The sequence below is a fragment of the Felis catus genome, chromosome B3 (genome assembly GCF_018350175.1).
Source record: "Felis catus isolate Fca126 chromosome B3, F.catus_Fca126_mat1.0, whole genome shotgun sequence".
NCBI classification, from domain to species: Eukaryota; Metazoa; Chordata; class Mammalia; order Carnivora; family Felidae; genus Felis; species Felis catus.
The window spans coordinates 134,062,378-134,084,952 of NC_058373.1; the positions used below are offsets into that span (position 1 = coordinate 134,062,378).

The following is a 22,575-nucleotide window of genomic DNA, read 5'->3' on the forward strand; positions in this document are numbered from 1 at the left end:
CAACCTAGACTTGCCCCCCCCACCCTCCCAGGGCCAAGGCCTCTGAGGACCGAGCTGATCTGCCTGGGCTCCTCCTCCTTGCACTCTCATGCACTTAGTGGGTCTACCAGACGGCTTTATCAGACATGCCTGAATGTGTCTTAATCACGGGGTGGGTGCAGATTTAGGCTAAAGCTGGGACCCCACTACACTGACTCTGGTTTTTGTTGGCAGACCTCATCCCTGTCCCTCTTCCTTTCTCTCTTTTCTGTGACCCGGACGATGCTCATGAAGCTTTTACTTCACCCACTCCATTATCTCTGCTGGAGCACCTTTCCTTAATGGGCAGGATGAAAGGGATGCGAGAAGGTGGAGAACCACACCTTGGTGATGTAGGACCAAGTTGCTGCAAGGGACAGTAAACTAAAAGCAGTATTTCAAGTCAAGAACAGAGTGAAATGCAAAGAATTTCAAAGAGATTGCTAAAGGGAAAAGAGCCAAGGTCAGAGCAAGGAGCCAGTACAGAGCCAAGAGTATCACCCGAAAGGTTTGAGGCCCCTCCCGGGAGGCGCTGGAGAACCATGAGCACCTAAGGAACAGTAAGATTACTCCAGAAACTGAACCAAATGAGTCACAAAGGCAGAAGGCCACCTCCACAGCCTCTCCCAGTACGGATGAGGCTGACCTTTCAGACTTCAGGTGGATGGGACCAGTGGAGAGCCGACTGGGTGGTAATGAGAGGTGGTGATAAGTACCTCCACAGAGCCTCGCCGGGAACAACCCAAGGCCAGGTCTCAGGGGGAGCACTGACAGACTACAGTAACCATTCTAATAGCGCCTCTGGCGGGTCCTTCCCACAGTTGGAAGGATTCCTCCTATGTTCTGTTCAGGGCTCTAAGCCTTCCAGTGCCCTAGAGAGTGAGTGCTTCGGAGGACAAGTTCATGATACAGCAGGATTCAACTCTGTCCCCACACGCCATGCAAGGGCAGCAGGAGTAAGCCGAGCTGAAGGACGATGTAAGGCAGTTAAGACAGAAAGCTGAGGGCAGGGTCATGTCCATCCCGTTCCTCTCCCAGCTGCAGCCTCCCAGCACTGGACTCTGCCTTCCAGCTGCTGCAATTGTGTCACAGAGAAGAACATGTAGATGAATCGCTATTGTGACACACGTCATCGGATTTGGGGGGGGGGGGAACTAGTCAAAACCACCTCAAGGAACACAGATGCTGCTACTGGGTACAAAAATACAGAAAATGAGGAAGAGAAGAAAAAAATGAGCAGCACACTGGGAATCAAGAAGCCTTTATAAAATACGCTGATAAAGGATTTTATCATGAAAATGTGAGAGAGACACGGAAGCCATGGGGGAAAAAATGATCTCTTAAAACAGGGCAAGAAATAATAATGCTTGCCAAAGTTATTCTATGTGTAACTCTAAAAGCAAGACATTCATAAACAGAACATTTAAAAAAATACAAATGAACTAATTCAAGGTGTTACTGACTAATCATCATGCATAAAAGAATACAAGAAAACTCCTATCTTAATTTTGTTTTAGAAGACTATAATAAGGCCACACAAAATCAACGTAATTCCCTAAAGACAGACACTCTTTCGGAGGACAAATAAGAAATTAATCACCTAAGGCAGAGGTCAGCAAACATTTTGTAAGGGCCCATGGCACGCAGACTTCTAAGATGGTCTCCAATGATCGTGGTCTCCTTATATTCACAGCAATCTCCTTGGGTCATCCCCTCCCTTCAGATGTGCGCGGGACCTGGTAACTTGCTTATGAACAATACTATCAGTAAAGGTGACAGGATACCGCTTTCATGATTAGGTTACAAAACAGTCCAGCCACCTGGGAGACGCTTCCCGTTGCTTCCCGGTTTGCATGCCTTGAGGAAGCAAATGGCCATGTTAGATAGGCCCAGGTGGCAAGGAACTGAGGGTGGTCTTTGGCCCACAGCCAGCCAGGACCGGAGGCCCTCAATGCAACAACCGCGAGGAACTCAATCCTGCTGACAAGCACACGTGCTTGGAAGCAGACCGTCTCCCAGGTGGGCCTGGAGACAACGACAGCCCAGCACTTTGCAGCCTGTGAGTGACCTGGAAGTGGAGGGTCTGGCTGAGCTGTGCCCAGATTCCTCATCCCCAGGAACTCTGAGAGAGTTAATGTGTGTTGTTCTAAGCCACTGAGTTTTCAGGCAGTTTCTCACTGGGCAATGGATGACGGATAACCAGTGACAGGCCAGACAATAAATACTTCAGGCTTTGTAAGCTACATAGTCTCTGGGCCAAATATTCATCTCTGCTGCAGTGGCCCCCAAAGCAGCCAGAGGGGATACCCCAATGAAGGAGCCCAGCTGGGTTCTAATAAAATGTTACTAATGGACAGTGAAACTCAAAATTTCATAGAATATTCACATGGCACAAAATATCGTTCATCGTTTGACTTTTTCAACCATTTAAGAATGCAAAAACCAGCTCCCAGGCCACAAGAGAACGGGAAGCAGGATGGATTTGGCCTGTGGGTTGTGGTTTGCTAACCGCCTGACCTAAAAGGTACAGCAAGAGCTCTGTTGAGTATTATTTTGATAACACTTAGACCTGAATTTATAGAACACTATGCTATATACAACGAAACACACTAATAAAGCCAAATAAAACAGATAATGAAATGCCAAATAAACATCTCATGGCAAATATTTTCTACATTTCAGAGTCAGAGAAATTGAGGCAAAGAAACACCCCTGTCAGAGATGACGGAAGAAGTGCAAATAGAACCTGTATGTCCTGATTCTCAGGTGAGGACACAGGATTCAACTACCATGGGTTACAAAGCCCCAGTCAAGTAAAGGACGAGGCACAGACAGAACTGATGGATACTGTGATCGGGTGGATCCCTCCCCACAGAGCCCAGGAGAAGTTCTACACAGAAGGGGAATAAAGGCTAGTGGGAGACACACATGGAAAGCACACGCCACATACATGAACTAAAAATAAGACACGGACTCAGAAAAGCTAATGAAAGGTTTATCCTAGATAAAACTATCTTCACTTCCCTAAAGCGACGTCAGGAAGGAACAACAGAACTACTCTATGTTCTTTAAATTTTTTTGAAGCTTATTTATTTATTTTTGAGAGAGACAGAAACAGTGCAAGTGGGGAAGGGGCAGAGAGAGAGAATCCCAAGCAGGCTCCGTGTTGCCAGCTCAGAGCCTGATGCAGGGCTTGAACCCACAAAACAGCAAGATCGTGACCTGCGCGGAAACGAAGAGTCAGAAGCCTAACCTACTAAGCCACCCAGGTGCCCCAACTAGTCTATGTTCTTTAGAGGACAGAACCAGGATCGATGGGCAGAGGTTAGAGGAAGCTTATTGCAACTTACGTTAAGGGGGCAGGATTTTATACAATCAAAGTTGTTCATTAATGGAAGGGGCTTTCTTGAAAATACCTTATACAACTGTGCTCACCGCTCATGGATGGAGCTCAGACAGAAGGCAGAGGACTACAGGACCCTGTTGAAGGGACTCTTACATCAGGGAGAAACTTTTCCTATCATTCTTCTTCTTCTTTTTTAAAAATCTATTGGGGGGGGGTACAGGCATGTGCAAGTGCACGCAGGGGAGGGGGCAGAAAGAGAGGGAGAGAATCTCAAGCAGGCTGCACGCTGTCGGTGCAGAGCCCGACACAGGGCATGATCCCACACACCGTGAGATCATGACCTTGAGCCGACATCAAGAGTTGGACACTGAACCAACTTGAATCACCCAGGCGACCCCTCTCATTCTTATTACATTTTGAAATTTGACATACCAGAAAAACATGCCTGCTCTCATTTTAGGCTATGTCTAGACAAGAGTAGGTAGATAACTTGGATAAGATGTTCTTTTGAAGCACCTCAAGTCAAAGCTCTAGAAAGTGTACGGCATTCACGGAAGATCACAAAAATTAAGGAATGGAAGGGTTCAATGATGAAGAAAGTCCTTGGCTAATTAATACAGGGGACAAGATATATATTTATCTGAATGGTACATTTTTTTCCACTTTTTACATTTATGTGTTTTTTTTAATTGAAGTCAAGTTGACACCAAATGTTATGTTAGTTTCAGGTGTCCAGCATAGTGACAAGACTATGTTATTCTCTGCTCACCACAAGTATAGCTACCTACATATATTATTACACTATTACACTATCACTATTACTACAACACTATTATACTACCATTTACTTACTCCCTATGCTGTGTTTTTTTATCCCTGGGACTTATTCTTTCCATACTCGAAGTCTATTATCTCCTCCCCCCTTCACCCATTTTGCAACCCCCCCCCGCCACTTATCTCCTCCCCTCTGGCAACCATCAGTTTGTTTTCTGTATTTATGGGTCTGTTTCTGCATTTTTTGTTTGCTAGTTTGTTTGGCTTTTTAGATTCCATGTATAAACGAAATTATATGGTATTTGTTTTTCTTTGACTTACTTCACATAACATAATACTCTCTAGGTCCATCCATGTTGTTGCAAATGGCGAAAATATCATCCTCTTTTACAGCTGAGTAATATCCCATTGTATATATACTGGATGGTGCATATTTTTAAAAGAACATACTATGAAAGACTTTATACCAGGAAGACAATCAGAAGGATTACTTTGAAAGGAAAAGGTAGTTTAGGATAACTGAATGATGACACAGTTTATAAATTTCAGTAACAACAACAAAAACCCCCAAACCACGAAATCACCGGTCAACCCTAAGCTTTAAAAAAAATTATTAATAACATGACCAAATGGATAACTGATTAAAGGGAAAGAATGTTATCTAAGTTCTTGAAAAATATTTTCTAGTTTTAAGAATTTAGACACTCTGATTCAGGCTCTTTCTCTTTCTAAAACCAGAATGTCAAATGATTGACCTAAAGGCAATAAAATCAATTTAAATTTGAGTATCACATGGCTCATAACATTCCTGCCATCATAAGCAGCAATATACCTCTCTGCAGGCAGACCTGTGGAGGAAAGGAAAACCGGAAAAAGGAGACTGCTTGTGGATGTGGAATCATAAAGTGGGGAATCAGTCAGAGGAGATACTATTTAATATCATCAGATTAAGGCTAGCTTTGCACCTGTCACCATGACAGGTATGACCTTGCAAAGGAACCCAAATTCTCAAGACCATGACCAAGGTTTCCTATAATCCTGAAGCATTTTCAGACTGTCAAAAGGACCATTTAAAATAAGCATAGTAATATTTTAAAATTTTAATAACAGGCATGACTTTAACTATGATTTTAACAAGAAATATTACTGATCACTTCACTTCAGTATTAAACAAATTGGAACAGTGAGAAATAATTTCCTTCCTAATCTGTCCTGTAATAAGCATGTTAAGAAAAATTTAAGTTTTACTAAAATAACGGTGAGGTACAATAAGCTTCTGACATAAAAAGTGTGCCCTTTGGTAAGTTCTGACATATGTATACACCTGTGAAATCATTGCCACAAAGTAAGTGACATAGATAGACAATCACCCTCCAAAGTTTCCTGGTGTCCCTTTGTCATCTCTACTGCCCTTCCCCAATCACCTGGCCCTCAATGAATTCCCACATTTGAGCCAGTTTATATCCCCCAGAACCTCTTGAATGAAGGGAAAGATGAGTCACCTTAAGGAAGGACCCTGAAAATTTATACTGTTACTCTTTCTCCCAGCCTTCCCCAAAGGGGCCCACAGCTTTTTAATGGAGGAACTGTACATTGGTGAGAAGGAAATAACCAGACTTCTGGGGCCTACTGGACTCTGGCTCTGAACTGGCACTAATTCCAGGAGATCCCTGTGCCCACCAGTCAGAGTAGGGGCTTATGCGGTCGTGAGTTCAAGCCCCGTATTGGGCTCCGTAGTGGCATAAAGCCTAATTGAAAAAAAAAAAAAGTTCCCACCAAGCAAATTAAAACAAACAAAAAACTTATGGGGTGCCTGGGTGGTTCAGTTGTTTTGAGCATCCAACTCTTGATTTTGGCTCGGGTCATTACCCCAGGATCGTGGGATTGGGCCCCCCGTCAGACTCCATGCTCATTATAGAGCCTACTTAAGACTCTCTCTCTCCCTCTGCCCCTCCCCACCATTCATGCACGTGTGTGCATTCTCTCTCTATGATAAAACGAGAAAAAAAAAAAAAAAGAGTAGGGACTTATGGAGATCAGGTGACCAATGGAGTTCCAGCTCCATCTCATGATGGCTTCAGTGGGTCCTGGACACCATCCTGTGGTTATTTTCCCAGTTCCAGAATGCATATTTGGAAGAGACATATTTAGCAGCTGGCACAATCCCATATTAGTTCCCTGACCTGTGGAGTGAAGGCAATTATAGTGGGAAAGGCAAAATGGAAGCCATTAGAACTGACTCTACCTAGAAAAATAGTAAAACCAAAAGCAATATCACATTTCCAGGGGACTGCAGAAATTAGTGCCACCATCAGAGACTTGAAAGATGTAGGAGTGGTGATTCCCACCCATCTCCTCACCGATTTGGCCTGTACAGAAGACAGATGGATCTTGGAGATGACACTGGAGTATCGTAAATTTAACCAGGTGGTGACTTCAACTGCAGTGCTGTACCCGAATGTGGTTGCATTGCTTGAGCAAATTAACACACAGCTGGTACGCAGCTACTGATCTGGCATATGTCCTTTCCCCACCACTGTCCATAAGGCCCAACAAAAGGAGTTTCTTTCAGCTGGCAAGGCCAGCAATATACCCTCCCTGTCCTACCTCAGGGGTGTATCAACTCTCCAGCCTGATGTCATAATTTAGTTCATAAGACTCTTGATTGCCTTTCTCTTCTATAAGATACACACTGATCTGTTACACTGATGACCTTATGCTCACTGAACCTGGTGAGCAAGAAGTAGCCACTACTCTAGACTGATTGGCAAGAGAGTGGAAAATAAATCTAACTAAAATTCAGAGGCCTTCTACTTTAGTGATTTCTAGGGGTCTAGTGGTGTGGAGTGCATCAGATACCATTTCCAAGGTGAAGGAGAAGTTGTTGCATCTAACCCATCCTACAACCAAAAAAGATGCACAATCCCTAGTGGGCCTCTTTGGATTTTGGAGGTAACATATTCCTCATTTGGGAGTATGGCTCCCGCCTGTTTACCAAATGACCTGAAAAGCTGCTGTTGAGGGGGGCCCAGAGCAAGAGACGGCTCTGCAACAGGTCCAGGCTGCCGTTCAAGCTGCTTTGCCACTTGGGCCGTATGTTCCAGCAGATTCAGTAGTCCTTGATGTGTCAGTGGTAGATACAGATGCGTTCGGAGCCTCTGGCCCCTATCAGTGAATTGGAGCACAAAGTCTTAGGATTTTGGAGCAAAACCCTGTCATCTTCTGCAGAAAACTACTCCCCTTTTGAGAAACAGCTCTTGGTCTGCTACTGGGCCTTAACAGACACTCAACACTTAACTATGGCCCTCCAAGTTCCACTGAGACCTGAAATGCCCATCACTAATCGGGTGTTATCTGATCCATCAAGCCATAAAGTTGGGTGTGCACTGCAGCCCTCCATCATCAAATGGAAGCAGTATGCACCAGATGGGGCCTGAGCAGGCCGCGGAGGCACAGGAAGTGACATGAAAAAGTGGCCCAAATGCCCAGTCCCCATTCCTGCCTCGATGCCTTCTTCCTCTCAGCCTGCATCTCTGGCCTCATGGGTTGTTCCCTAGGACAGCTGACAGAGGAAGAGAAGACTCAAGGTCTCATTTACAGACTGTTCTGCATGACATGAAGGCACCGCCTGAGAGGGCCAGCTGCAGTGCTACACACCCCCGAAGGACATGCTGAAGGGAGATCCTCCCAGTAGGAAGAGCGTGGGCAGTGTACCCGGATGTTCATTTTGTGTGGGAGGAGAAATGGCTGGACATCCAACTTTATATTGATTGATGGGCAGTGGCCAATGGTTTGGCTGGATGGTCAGGGACTTGGAAGAAACAAGATTGGAATACTGAGGACAAGGAAGTCTGGTTGACCAAGATATCTGGGGAAGAGGCATGTGGATAGACCTCTCTGAATGGGGAGGAAAAAATGTGACGATATCTGTGTCCTATGGGAATGCTCACCAGAGGGTAGCCTCAGCAGGGAGGATTTTAATAATGAAGTGGATAGGGTGATCTGTTGTGTAGACAGCAGTCAGTCTCTTTCTCCAGTCAACCCTGTCATCATGCGGTGGGCCATGAACAAAGTGGCCATGGTGGTAGGGAAGGTTATATGTGGGCCCAGCAATGTGGACTTCTACTCACCGAGGCTGACCCAGCTACGGCTACTCCTGAGTGCCCAATCTGCACCAACACTGATTGTCCAAGATGGCACCAATTCCCAGGGTGCTCAGCCAGTTACATGGTGGCAGGTTGATTACATGGGACTACTTCCATTACGGAAGGGGCAATGTTTCATTCTAAATAGAACAGACACTCTGGATGTGGATTTGCTTTTCCCGATGAGCTGCTTCTGCCAAAACTACCATCTGTGAACTTACAAAATGCCTTATGCGCTGTCATGGTATTCTACACAGTGTTGCTTCTAATCAAGTAACTCACCGCACAGCAAAAGAAGTGCAGCAGTGGGCCCATGCTCATGGAATTCACTGGTCTTACCAAGTTCTCCACTATCTTGGAGCAGATGGCTTGACAGGACAGTGGAATGGCCTTTTGAAGACACAGTTACAGTGTGAGCTAGGTGGCAATATGTTGCAGGAATCTGGCAAGGTTCTCCAGAAGACTGTCAATGCTCTGAATCAACATCCAATATATTGTGCCTTTTATCCCATACCAGGATTCATGGGTCCAGAAATGATGGGGTAGAACTGGGAATGGCACCCCTCACTATTTTCCCTCAAGTGATTCACTAGCCAAGTGTGTGCTTCCTGTTCCCATGACTTTATGCTCTGCTCGTGGAGAGGTCTTAGTTCTAGGAAAAGGAATGCTTCCGCCAAGAGACACATAATGATTCCATTGAGCTGGAAATTCAGACAGCCACCCAGTCACTTTGGGCTCCTAAAGCCTCTGAAGCAATCGGAGGGAGTTCTGTGCTGGTTGTGGTGAATGATCCTTGCTACCAAGGAGGAAACTGTGGACTACTACTCCCCAGGGAAAGTAAGGAAGAGTGTCTGAAATGCAGGAGATCTCTTAGGGTATGTTAGTATTACCATGTTCTGTGATTAAGGTCAATTGAAAACTACAATAACCCAATCTAGGTAGAACTACTAAAAGCCCAGATTCTTCAGGAAGGACTGTTTGGATCACCTCAGAAGGTGCTGAAGGCAAAGAGAATACAGAGTAGGTAGTAGAAGCAGGTAGTTATAAATACCAGCTATGACTCCATAACCAGTTACAGAAATGAGGATTGTAATTATTGTATTTCCTCATTTAGTTATGAATATATCTGTGTGGTTGTATGTGTGCATAAATAATTTAAATGTATATATTTGCTACAGATATGTATTTGTTTTCTTCCCTTATTCCTTTATCATGTAAGATAAGATGTACTGACTTTATATCATGGTATTTAAGTACTGTTAATTTTTTTCACAGTATCTAAGTTATGGGATTTCAAGAAGGGAGAATATCACTTAGGGGTTGTGTGTAAGGGGTTAGTGGGTTTTGGTTGTATGAGGGATAACTGTATCACGTTAGGTGGAATTAGGACCTTGTTATTGCCTTTATGGAGACGAAGGACAGTTTGAGGAGATGTGCATGGCTGCCAAACTGACGAGAGGGGGACATGTGATGGTTAATCTGAAGTGTCATTTGACCGGGCTACAGGTTGCCCAAATTAAACTTTCTGGGCATGTCTGTGAGGGTGTTTCTCAATGAGATCATCAGCATCTGAACTGGGGGACTCCAGTAAAGCAGAATCCTGTCCTCAGTGTGGATGGGCAGCAATGAATCCCTTAAAGGTCTGAGTAGAAACAAAAAGCAGAGGAAGGGAGGATTCAGTCCCCCTTGCTGCCTGCCCGCTTGACACCGGTCACTGGTCTTCTGCCACTGGATTGGGTTTTACACCATGGATTCCTCTCGTTCTCAGGCCTGGCTCTCCTGGGTCTCCGGCTTGCGGATGGCAGATCATGGGACTCCTCAGCCTCTATAATCTTGCGAGCCGATTCCACATAATACGTCTCCTTTTATACATGCGTGCACGTACACACACACACACACACACACACACACACACACACACACCCTATTGGTTTTGTTCCTCTGGAGAACCCTGATACAGTCTCGCTCTTTATTTGTAGCCATTCTAGTGACTACACAGTGGTATCTCACTGTGGTTTAGTTTGCATTTCCCTAAAGACTAATGATGTTGGTCATCTTTTCACGTGCTTAGTTACCACTCATAGATTTTCTCTGGTGAACTGTTAAACTCTTTTGCCCATTTTTCAAAACAGGTTTTTTTTCCCCCCTTGAGTTTTGAGAGTTATTTATGTATTCTGGAAGCTAGTCCTTTATCATATCCAGGATTTGTAATTTTCTCCCAGTCTGGGGTTTGTCTTTCCATTCTCTCAGTTTCTTTTGAAAAGCTCATGCACGCAGGTACTTAATTTTGAGGAAGCCCTATTTATCAGTGTTTTCTTTGATTGATTGCACTTTTGGTGTCCTAAGAAATCTTTGCCTAACCCAAAATCACAAAGATTTTCATTTGTTTTCTTCCAGAAATTTTGTACTTTTAGGTTTTACGTTTAGGTCTGTGATCTATTTTTAGTGAATTTTTCTATACAGTGCAAAGTATTTATTCAAGTTCATTTTTCCCCATATGATAGCCAATGGTTCTAGCATCTGTTGAAGAGACTATCTTTTTTCCACTAAATTGACGTTGTGCCTTTGTTAAAAAAAAAAAAAATCAGTTGCCTATATTTCTGTGATTCCATGTCTGGGCTTTGTATTTTACTGATGATTTGTCTATCTTAATATGAACACCACAGTGCCTTAATTACTGTAGCCTGCAAACCTTGAAATCAACTTTGGTCTACTTTTTCAAAGGTGATGTGGCTATTCTAGGTCCTCCACATATCTCTATGCATTTTAGGTTGTCAATTTCTGTAAGGAAAAAAAAAAAGCCTGCTGGGATTGGGATTGTGTTGAATCTACAGATCAGTTCAGAGAGAGATCACATCTTAACTATACTGAGTAGCTCCCAAACACATGTGTGTTTATCCATACTTCGCTGAATACTTTTGGGGTACCTTCTGCAAATCTCTGGACTTCTCTCTGGACTCTGCCCTGCAAACTCTAGCTGCCTGGTCTTCCTGGACTCTCACTTCCATCTCCTCAACTCTGCCTGGGTTTCCCCTCCCTGTGCTGCAGCCTAGATACTCTCTCAAGGCAGTAAGCTGGGCAATCATAGCGCTCACCTCGTTTATTTTCCGTCACTGTGTTCACTGTCCTTCATTGCTAGATGTTCAATGTCTTCAATATTGCTGTTGCACACATTTTGCCCATTTTAAAAACTGTTTCAGGCAGGAAAGTAAATCCGGGTCCCTGTTATTCCATCTTGGTAAGGAGTGGAAGTCTCAATTTTTAATTTTTAATGTCAAATCTGTTCTCAAAGTTATAAAATTCAAGTAAAAACAGGACAAAAACATAACTAGTAATTAGTATAAAGTTTTATCACTGTTCGTTTATTTGTTCATTAACTCATTTCATTCCAAAAATATTTATTGAATTCTGCATAGTAAGCACTGTGCTAGCACGTGAGCATACAACGCTGAAGATCAAAGCCAGACATGCCCCTTGCTCTCACAGAGCTTACAATCTAGTGGGACAGACAGACATTAATCAAAATAACTATGAACAAAAATGTAACACTGCAATTGCGATAACTGCTATGACGGAAAAGAATAGAATAATGCTATGGTAACCTATAAGAGGGTGGTTTTATGGTATTTGTTTCTACTGAGAGTATGTAGCCAGGAGTTGAAGACATCACTACTGTTTCTTTATTTGCAAAGAAATTACATTCAGTATACAGTGGGAAAAAAGTACCCAACAAATACAGTTCTCAATATATGATGTACTAGGTTAAGACAATATGCTAAGTGCTTTGGAGCACACAAAAATTTTGACACTATCCTTATGAGACTTACGATCTAACTGGGCACATAAAATATAGAGAAATATAAAGGCTATGTATCTACATTCTATGTGAATATAAATGAAAATTTACCACGAACGTTATTTTGTCTATCTTCATTAAAAACATTATCTTTTCTAACAGCCTATAATTGCAGAAATTTGGTTAAGTTCCTTTGATAAAACAATATATTTATTTTATTTTGTTAAGTCTTACCTAGATATCTCAGCTTGGGAATTCTTCTCTCCATCAACAGTGAAAGGAGACGCTCCAGTTAGTAACTCATACATTAGAACACCTAAACTCCACCAGTCAACTGCCTATAAAACAACAATGTCATTTTATAGAATATGAACATATATTTCATAAGAAAAAATGAACAAAATAAAGCTATATATTTGGAAAATATTTTAACCAAGAGGTTTTGTATATAACTTTCTGTGTAAGGAGTATGAAATTAAGCACTTGCACGAAAGACATTTAGAGGACAAATATCGAGGTATCCTCACAAAAGAATGTAAACATAGTAAAGTCAATTAAGGGGCTAAAAGTGTTTTCATTATTTCCTAAATCATTAAGTAATAGTTTCAGTTTGGTTAACTTTTTTTTTAAATTTCTATTTATTTTTTTAACTTTTTTTAAAGTTTATTTATTTTGAGAGAGAGAGAGTGAGTGAGTGGAACAGAGCAGAGAGAGGGGGAGACAGAGAATCCCAAGCAGGCTCTGCACTGTCAGTGCAGAGCCCGATGCAGGTCTCGAACCTGTGAATGGTGAGATGATGACCTAAGCTGAAGTCAAACATGTTAAGTGAGCTACCCAGGCACCCTAATTAAAAAAAAAATTGTAAATTTAAAATAAATTTTAAAAATTTTAAGTAAAATCTTTACACTTATGATGGAGGGGAAAAGGGAGCATTCAGCATTATTTATTTGTTTTTGGGGGGGGGGGGCACATGAGTGAGCTAGGGGCAGAGAGAGAGAGAGAGAGAGAGAGAATCCCAAAAGGTGAAGAGAGAGAGGGAGACGGAGAGCGGAGCCCAGAGTGGTGCTCAGGCTCACCCAATGCGGGGCTCGATCTCACAAACCAAACCATGAGACCATGACCTGAGACAAAGTCAGATGCTTAACCGACTGAGCCACCCAGGCTCCCCATTCAGCATTTTTATTGATTATTCTGCTCCAATAAGTATCATGAAATTCCTTGACCTTAAAGGGCAAAAACGAAAATGGTTGTTTTCATAACCACATAAATCAATTCCTCTTATAGAAACATTCACATACATCTTCATTTGTGTGAGCCATCCTTTTTTTGGGAAGCATGAAGACACTTAATACAAAATAAAAGGAGATCTAAAAAAAAAAAAAGCAATCTAAATTGGAAACCAATTTATAAATGTAGTTACCTGAACTGAGAGCATACCAAATTACATATAATTTAGGAATTTTGATATATTGCAAATTAGTTCTTTTATAATTAGGCAAATCAAGATTTCAGTAATTTCTTGAATACACAAGCTTATACAAATGAGATATTAACTGGATGCTAAAATTTTTAACTCTGCGTCCCAACTTCAGGGCAAAGGTTTCAGAGATATGATGCAAAATTTATGAACCTAGAGCTATTTCAAAGAAAATACATAACCATGACATATGAAACATGATCAGGCAGACTGCAATCATAAAAGGAACAGTGTGGAGGCAGGTACGTTGATAAGCACTTTGCGTATATTGTCACACTTAATTTAACTCAAAGTTGTCAAGCTGTTCCATGAATGGGAAAGAGTATTTATTGACTAGCTCTATTCTGGACCTCAGGTATGTAGGAATTCTAGGAGGTTCTAAAAGGTTTTCTTTCCTAAAAATTGGTTACTTAGGATGGGACTAAACAAATCTGTACCCTTTAATACAGGAAAAAAGAGATTTTATAACAAAACTACTCAGAATGCTTCTTCTACAATCTTCATTTTGCACATACAAAGGCAAGTGAGGTTTTTAGAGGGCTTAGGAAAACAGACTATCTTGAATCCTTGACTATCTCCAAGGATTGTTAGTATGCTTATTTCTACTGAAGAGATAATCAACAGTCTTTTTCCTCTAAAACACTAGATACCATAATGTGTTCATGTATACAAAGCAAAAGAGAGAAAACAATGAACGTAAGACAACACTAGAAAGAGGGCTCTGTTGAAGAGACTGTACTCAAGTTATTAACTAGGATTCTTACTGTACATTTTATAGAGATATATAAAGAAGTACAGAACATACCTTGTCATGTCCTGAATCTCCCCTCTGACAATGTCTGGTGCCATGTATTCGATAGTTCCACAAAAGGAATATGCTCTTTCACCCTTGAACAATCAAACAAACAAAAAGGCATTTGATTTCAAACTAGTCTGACAAGTGACAAAAAGGAAAGTTAATACTACATGTTACTGGTCAAGATAAACCACAGTAGCAAAGTAGTGGTAGAATCTGCTTGACAGACTCTCCCCCGCTTCTCGCCAGGACAGATCATCACCTGTATAGTCAGTCCTGTTGAAAGACTTTGATGCCTGAAAATCTACCACCATCCATCCATCCACCCACCCACCCATCCAGCCGCCCATCCATCCATTCATCTATCTGTTCTTCTTTGCTGTATGTATGTATATTTCAATTAGTGGTTTCTTGTACGATTCTCTTTGTAAAACTTCAAATAGTCCTAGTAGGGTACCAAGAACTGTCTAATACTTTACTACTTTATTTCCAGATCAGCAACATTGAGAAAACACTGGGAAACCTTAAGGAAAAAAAAAAAAAAAGAAAGACAGAGACCAAATGCTAAGAAGGGAATAGGGAGCCCAGAGATGAAAAATGATGAAAAAAATTCTTCCTACCTCATTTTTTCTAGGTTTGGCACTGCCAATCATATGCTCAGTAATGATGAGCGGAAGTGTTTTTATAAAAAGACTGTCCTTAAAGACAGTTATTTCTCTTTTGTAGGGCTTTAAAAAGGTCTAGATTTGAAAACTAAATTTTTTAATGGATCAACTGTGTCATATGACTCATCCCAATGAAACAGAAGAAATATCTAAATTATTATACAGATATATAAAATAAAAAAAAGAACTCCTCTTTAATGGGACACAATTAATATGGCTGTACCTGAAACATTTTAAGGCACTTTGGTGCCATTAAAATATTTTAAAAAACTAAAGGAAGCTTTTCAATTTGTACTTTATTCTTCCTCCATCAGTAAGATTTTGAGATATAGGCATTCTTCTTATTTGCCAATTTCAAATGTAAAGAACATTACTCTAGCAATGTTACAGAATCTGCAGAAGTTCTCTATTTGTGTAAAGTTAAGCTCAAAGACAATACATGTAATGAATTGATATAAACACTTTAGTAACAAATATATTAAAACTACTTAATTGTAATTATATTAGATGGTTTAAGATTCATTTCTTTCTTTTTTATACTACATATGCTGAAAGATTACTATTCTTGAGTATAACAAAAAGAAATAATTTACTTATGCTTAGATCTGCAGAAAATTTTTTTTGTTACCTGGCAGAATATTGTCAATAAGTAGCTAATATAAACCATATATCAAGTATCATTATCTCTCTGCTTCATCATTTCAGTACCAAATGCAAATTTTGTATCAAACTACAGAAAAATTAAAGCTAAATAAAATTGATTCCACTTAATTTACATATAAAAAGTAATGAATAATTTTAAACTTTGTTAGACATGCTTAGAAAAAATGTGTATATTAAGAAGCATTCATCTGTTCCCTGACTTATTTAAAAAGAAATACTACAAAATTACTCTTAAAAAAAATCCAAACTTCATAAAACCAGTGTTTTTAGTTAATACACTATTTAGTATACAACAGCCTTTTTTTGGGTGAGCAAAAATCACTGTGTAGTTGACATAAAGAAACACGAAAATTAGTGAATCATTGTATTTATCATTTGATCTCATCTAAGAAATACCTTTAAACCATTATATCCTAAATCAAGTTTAGATATCCTGAAAAAAATATAAATAATACTCCAAACTGTTTTATGAGTAAAAAGAATGAGTTTGATTTATTGCTTCTCTAGATTTTATTTATTTAGAAAACTAGTCTTTTTAGCAAATATAAACTTTCACTGCCATTAATAGGCAGCTCCATGTCACAAATCATTTCGAAATCATGCACTTTTCCTTCTAAGCATGAGACAATGATTAAATTTTACAGAGTTATGAAAATATACACTCTCTTCTTCAAAATACTAGATATTCATGAAGTTTAGTGTTCAAAGGGTATAAGGCACATAGATCTTACTGATGAATGCCAGAAAGGTCTGACAGCCACCCCCACTTCTCATGTTTTACTTTCTCTGGCAATGAGAACTATGCAGCTCAGCTCTTGAAGGTCTCAACAGAGAGGAAGCTCAGAACCATATTACGTGCTCAAAGATATCTCATCCAACCTTCTCCGTATGAGTTTTGAGCTCCCTTTAAATCACTTTAGCTTCTCTGTTTTGTGTTTATTTGTTTGGGGGGTGGTGGGTAGTGGAGGGGAGTAGGCAGTATCTACATTAATAAATAATTAATAATTACCTATGTGATCGAAATTCTAGGAGACAGAAAAATTAAAGCTTAAGTTTTGGGAAGTTCCAGTTACTGAGAAACAAGAGTGAAAAGCATTAGGAAAAGCATTTCTTAAGTTTCTCTGTTATTTTAAAACATTGCCATTTTAGCCTCTTGCAGTTCTGTATCTGCTTCCTCTTCCTCTGCCCCAATGGTAGTGTTACTCCCTCTGGGTTTTAAGTTTTAGTGTGTCAGCCTTGATTTCCTGAGAGTTTATCTTCTATGTGCAAAAATATCCCCAACTTACTTTTGAATTTGTATTTATCTGCTTAGGAAAATGCATGTTATCTGGAAAGTATACAGGATGCCTTTCAAATAATTCTACCAAGGAGATAAACTGATGAGGTATAACAGAGGAAGGTCTGCTGTGGGGGCAGAAAAGAATCCTAGGTAATATTTTATGAACTATGGTTTTATAAGGCTAGGATAACATAACTAAATTCTATTCATTACCATTTGTTCAAAATATCTTTACAGTACTATTTTAATATTTTAAAAAATATCTTTACAAGGCAATCAACCTATTTAGCATTTAGGTCCACATTATTTTATAAATAATACTATTGATTAAAGCGAGCACAGAGTTAAGAGATTGTGAATGAGAATGTACTTAAATGTAAATATGGTTAAAGCAGTGTGCGTGTACCATTCTGGCAGATAAGACAGAGTGTTCTTGCGCTTAAGTGACCAGCTGATCAAGGAGGTTCCACTGTCTCTTGGAGAGAAAGATCAGATAGCACTGGACAAAAAAACAAAACAAAACAAAACAAAACAAAAACTGGCTCCCTTCTAAGAAAAAATCCAAATATAAACTTAAGTGCCAAATTCTTAGGCATTTCTCAATAAACACTAGATTAAATCATTCTTAGCTTTTATTTGCCAATGTTTTATCCTGATCTTCTTTGCTTATGATAAATTTATAAATGCAAAATTACCAAAGTCTCATCCCCATCCTGTATTTTCTCCCATCCTAATTTTGTCAAATCTTACAACAAATATCTAGAAATGTTTAATTTTAATTTTTAGTTTTTTAACGTTTATTATCGAGACACAGAGAGACACAGAGCGTGAGCAGGGGAGAGGCAGAGAGTGGAGGAGACAGAGAATCCGAAGCAGGCTCCAGGCTCTGAGCCGTCAGCACAGAGCCTGTTGCGGGGCTTGAACTTAGAAACTGCGAGATCATGGCCTGAGGTGAAGTTGGACGCTTAACTGACTGAGCCACCCAGGTGCCCCTAGAAATGTTTGATTTTTAAAAAGAAGTAAATATTGCATTGCTAATCATCTAAGACTGTGCTCATGAGAAAGAGAGGGGAATCCCTAGACGCAAGCCACGAAGAGGGTGCCAAAAACCAGTGAGGTAGATATATGACCTGTGCTACAGCTGCAAAGGGAGGGCCTTTAGCTTAGAAAACAAATAAGCCCCTTTTGAAATCAAATCCCAAGGCTTCCGCCTCTTGTAGACTTGAGGCCTGAATTTACTCTCCCCTCCTGGGTATGAGGAAGTGAGAAAATCTGGTCCAACGTGGTAATACTCTGGAACACACGACAGGACCAGACAAATTCCCACAATCCAGCTGGCCCAGGGTTCACACAGATAAAAGCCCCGGAGTCTCAAAATTATTAAATAAGTGAACTAGACTCCCAAACCAAACAGAAGGATTACTTGAAACACTAGAACAACATTCTATAAAAGACTAGTATATTGTAAAAGATGAAAGACATAAAGAAGGAAAATACCTATAAAATAATGTAGCGGCATAAAAAAGATGAGAAAGATATGAAAAGGAAGCAAACATTAACTATATAAATGAAAAAAATGTACTAATGAACACAGGCTGATTAAACAAAGTAGACACAAATAAAGAGAGAATCTGAAAACCAGAAGATACACTTGAGAAAATATTGCAAAAGTCCCAAGCAGACTAAATAAAAATATATCCATGGGTGGCAAATTCCCATTCTTGAGTGATGGTTGTGTTTGCCTTATAAAAATTCCTTAACCCATACATTTATTTTGCTTTCGTTTTTACATATGTTTTATTTTAAAATAAAAAGATAAACTAGTCCATGAGTAGATATAGTCCATGACAGCTAAATTAACAATGAATTTGCAGTGCAAAATAAAGGCATTTTATTTGGGAAACTCTTTATCTCTCCTTCTATTCTCAATGGCAGCCTTGCTGGATAAAGAATTCTTGGCTGCATGTTTTTCCTATTTAGCACGTTGACTATATTCTGCCACTCCCTTCTTGCCTGCCAAGTTCCTGGGGACAGATCTGCTGTGAACCTGATCTGTCTTTCCTTGTAGGTTAAGGACTTTTTTTTCCCCTTGCTGTTTTCAGTATTCTTTCTTTGTCTGTGTATTTTGTGAATTTGACTTTGATATGCCTTGGCGGTGGTCAGCTTTCGTTGAATTTTAAGGGAGCTCTCTGTGCTTCTTGCATTTTGATGTCTGTGTCCTTCCCCAGATTAGGGAAGTTCTCAGCTATAACTTGTTCGAAGAAACCTTCTGCTTCTTTTTCTCTCTCTTCATTTTCTGGGATTCCTATAATATGAATGTCATTCTGTTTCAGTAAGTCACTGAGTTCCCTAATACCTTCATGATCCATCACTTTTCTTTCCCTTTTCTTTTCAGCTTCATTATTTGCCATAATTTTATCTTCTTTATCACTCATTTGCTCCTCTACTTTGTCCATCCTCGTTTTTACGGACTCCATTTGGGTTTGCATCTCACAGCAGTTTTAATTTTGGCATAACTAGATTTTAGTTCTTTTATCTCTGCAGAGAGGGATTCTCTAGTGTTTTCTATGCTTTTCTCAAGCCCAGCTAGTATGCTTATAATTGTTGTTTTAGGGGCGCCTGGGTGGCGCAGTCGGTTAAGCGTCCGACTTCAGCCAGGTCACGATCTCGCGGTCCGTGAGTTTGAGCCCCGCGTCGGGCTCTGGGCTGATGGCTCAGAGCCTGGAGCCTGTTTCCGATTCTGTGTCTCCCTCTCTCTCTACCCCTTGCCCGTTCATGCTCTGTCTCTCTCTGTCCCAAAAATAAATAAATGTTGAAAAAAAAATTTATAATTGTTGTTTTAAATTCTAGTTCAGACATATTATATCTGTAGCGATTAAATCTCTGGTTGTGAGATCTACTTCCTCTTCTTTCTTTTGGGGTGAATTTCTCCATCTTGTCATTTTCTCCAGAAAAGAAAAGAAGAAAACACACACACACACACACACACACACACACACACACACACACAACAAAGAAAAAAGCAAAAAAAAAAAAGTAAAAAAAAACAAAAAACAAAAAAACACTAGGTCCTGGGTGTGTTCTGGTCTGCTGGTTAAAAGAATCTAGATCCTAAATTAAATTAAATTAAAATTAAAACCATATATAAAATATTTTTAAAATAATAAAAAATTTTAAAAGGAATTAAAAAAAAGAAATGGAAAAAATTAAGAATGAAAATAAAAAGGAAGCTAGATTTGAATTCCCGTAGTAGACTTGGTACAAGCTAGTTGTTTGTGCTGGTCCTTCTGGTGGAGGTGCCTGTCGCACTGATTCTCATGTGAACTTGCCCTAGTGTAGACGCACCTCCAAAGTGCAGGGGGGTGAGACTTGGTAGAAGTGGCTCCAGCCTCTACTATGTGGCACAGTTTTGCTCCCTGAAGGCTTTCAGTGCTGATGAGGGGGGATGAATGTGGCAGCACCCTGGTCTCTAGCCCTGGAGCTGAACATTTGCACCCCCACTCCTCAGGTCACCCTCACAGAAGAGCAATCAATATCCCTCAGCTGTCGCCAGTTGCCATCACAGCCCTCTGTTCACCCGGCCTGTGTCCAAGCTTTTTCATCTCAGGTGCGCAACTGAGTTTCAAAATCTAAATTTTGGGGACTTCCGCAGCACAGACCCACACTGTTCCTCTGGGTGATCATCTTGTCATGCTTTTGCAGTTTGCTGGCTGTGCAAGGAAAGTGGCTGCACAGGGGTTCAGACTTTATGGCAAAACAGAGCAAAAAGCCAGCACTCCAGCTCCCTGCCCTCAACAGGAACCCCCTGCCCTCCCCACCCCCCACTCCTATGCCTGGAAACAGTGCAGCATGTTGGTGCCACCCTTTCTTCTTGAGACCCAGGGGACCCTCAGTACATGCTGTCATTCCTGGGACTCCACCCCACTAAGCACCTTTAAGCCACGCATGTCCCCCGATGGTAGTGGACTTCTGAAAGTTCCAATTTTCCACTCCCTTGCTTATAATACTTTGTGGTAGCATCCATAAGCAGGCTCCCTCCCCACCACCTTACCCACAGTTATATCTCCCCCAAGTCAACTCTCTGCACCTCCTACCTTTCAAAACGTGGTTGCTTTTCTACTTGTAGACTTGCAGTTTTTGTTCTCTCAGACCTCCAATTGATTTCTTGGGTGTTCAGAATGATTTGATAACTGTCTAGCTGTGTTTGAGGGACGAGACAAGCTTAGGATCCTCCTACTCCTCCACCATCTTAACTTACCCATAAAGGCATTTTAAAACAAAGAGAATTTACTATCCATTAATCCTTGTTAAAAAGACCCCTAAAAGATGCAGTTCAGCAATAAACTGAACTCACAAGAAAAGAGTTAAGTTATAAGAAGTAATAGTGAACAGAGAAAACAGGTAAACATGTGAGAAAATCTAAACAAGTAGTGAATTTATAAAATGAAAATTACACAATAATGATTAATTTGGGGGAATATAATACAAGGTAGGGCTAAATACTAAGTAACAATAATACAGGAAATGAAATGGATAATTGAGGTTAAAACACTCCATGTTCTTGTAGTGGTCATGACAATTATAGACATAATTGTTAAGTCAGTATATAAGTTAATAGAACAGATATAACTTCTAGACCATTAGGGAGAAATGAAACAAAGAAATCCTAATAATCTAAATAGGAAAGGTGGGGGAGAAAGCAAAGAGAAATTGTGATAAAGAGAAACACATAGCAAGATAAGAGAAATAAGTAAAAATATATCAGTAATCATAATATACAGATTTAACTCACCAGTTAAAAGATAGAAACTCTCTGGATCAAAAACAAAATCCAGCTATATGTTATTTACAAAAGGCACACCTAAAACATAATGACAAAGAAATATTGAAAGTAAAGAGATGGAAAAAGATATATCAGACCAGCACTAGCCAACAGAAAGCTGGAGTATTTTATTAATAGCAAGAAAAAAACCTTTAAGGCGAAAGGGATTATTAAAATTAGGTAGAGTCATTGAATAATAATAAAAGGAACATTTCACTAGGAAAATAATACTATCCCAAACCTCAATATACTCAACATTTGTTGAAAAGCCTTAAAAAGCAAAAATGGAGAGATGTTTAAGAAGAAATGGACAAATCCACAACCATAGCAGGCATTTTAACATATCTTTTTTTTATAACTGACTAATCAAGCAGGAAAGTAATTAGTGAAGCTATAGAAGATTTACATGATGTTCCTGAGAATACCCCAAACTTTATATGTAATAGTTAGAGAATACACATTTTTTTCAGGCATATATGTCATATTTATAGAAATTAACCATGTAATAGATCACGAAGCAAATCTCTAATTCTACAGAAATAAAATCATATATATTTTGTTCTCCATACAGAAAGCAATAAAATTAGAACTCATTTACAAAAAGACAACCAAAAATTCCTATATATTTGAAAACCTAAAAACCCATTTCTAAATAATTCATGGCCCAAAGGAAAAAAAAACCCACAATGAATATTAGACTATTTCAATAACAATAAATACCTTATATATCAGAACTGGTGAGATATATCTAAAAGTTGTTCTTAGAAATTATCTCATTAAAAATGAAAAGATTA

The 22,575-nt window shown here is 39.9% G+C and overlaps 1 protein-coding gene across 1 annotated transcript in view; it reads right to left on the reverse strand.

Moving 5' to 3' along the window:
* RPS6KA5 (ribosomal protein S6 kinase A5) overlaps positions 1-22,575 on the reverse strand; it is a 177,556-nt gene that overhangs the window by 34,851 nt on the left and 120,130 nt on the right. Inside the window, 3 exon segments of the mRNA XM_003987915.6 lie at positions 12,314-12,417; positions 14,362-14,384; positions 14,387-14,444. Coding sequence (XP_003987964.2) covers positions 12,314-12,417; positions 14,362-14,384; positions 14,387-14,444 — 185 coding nt within the window.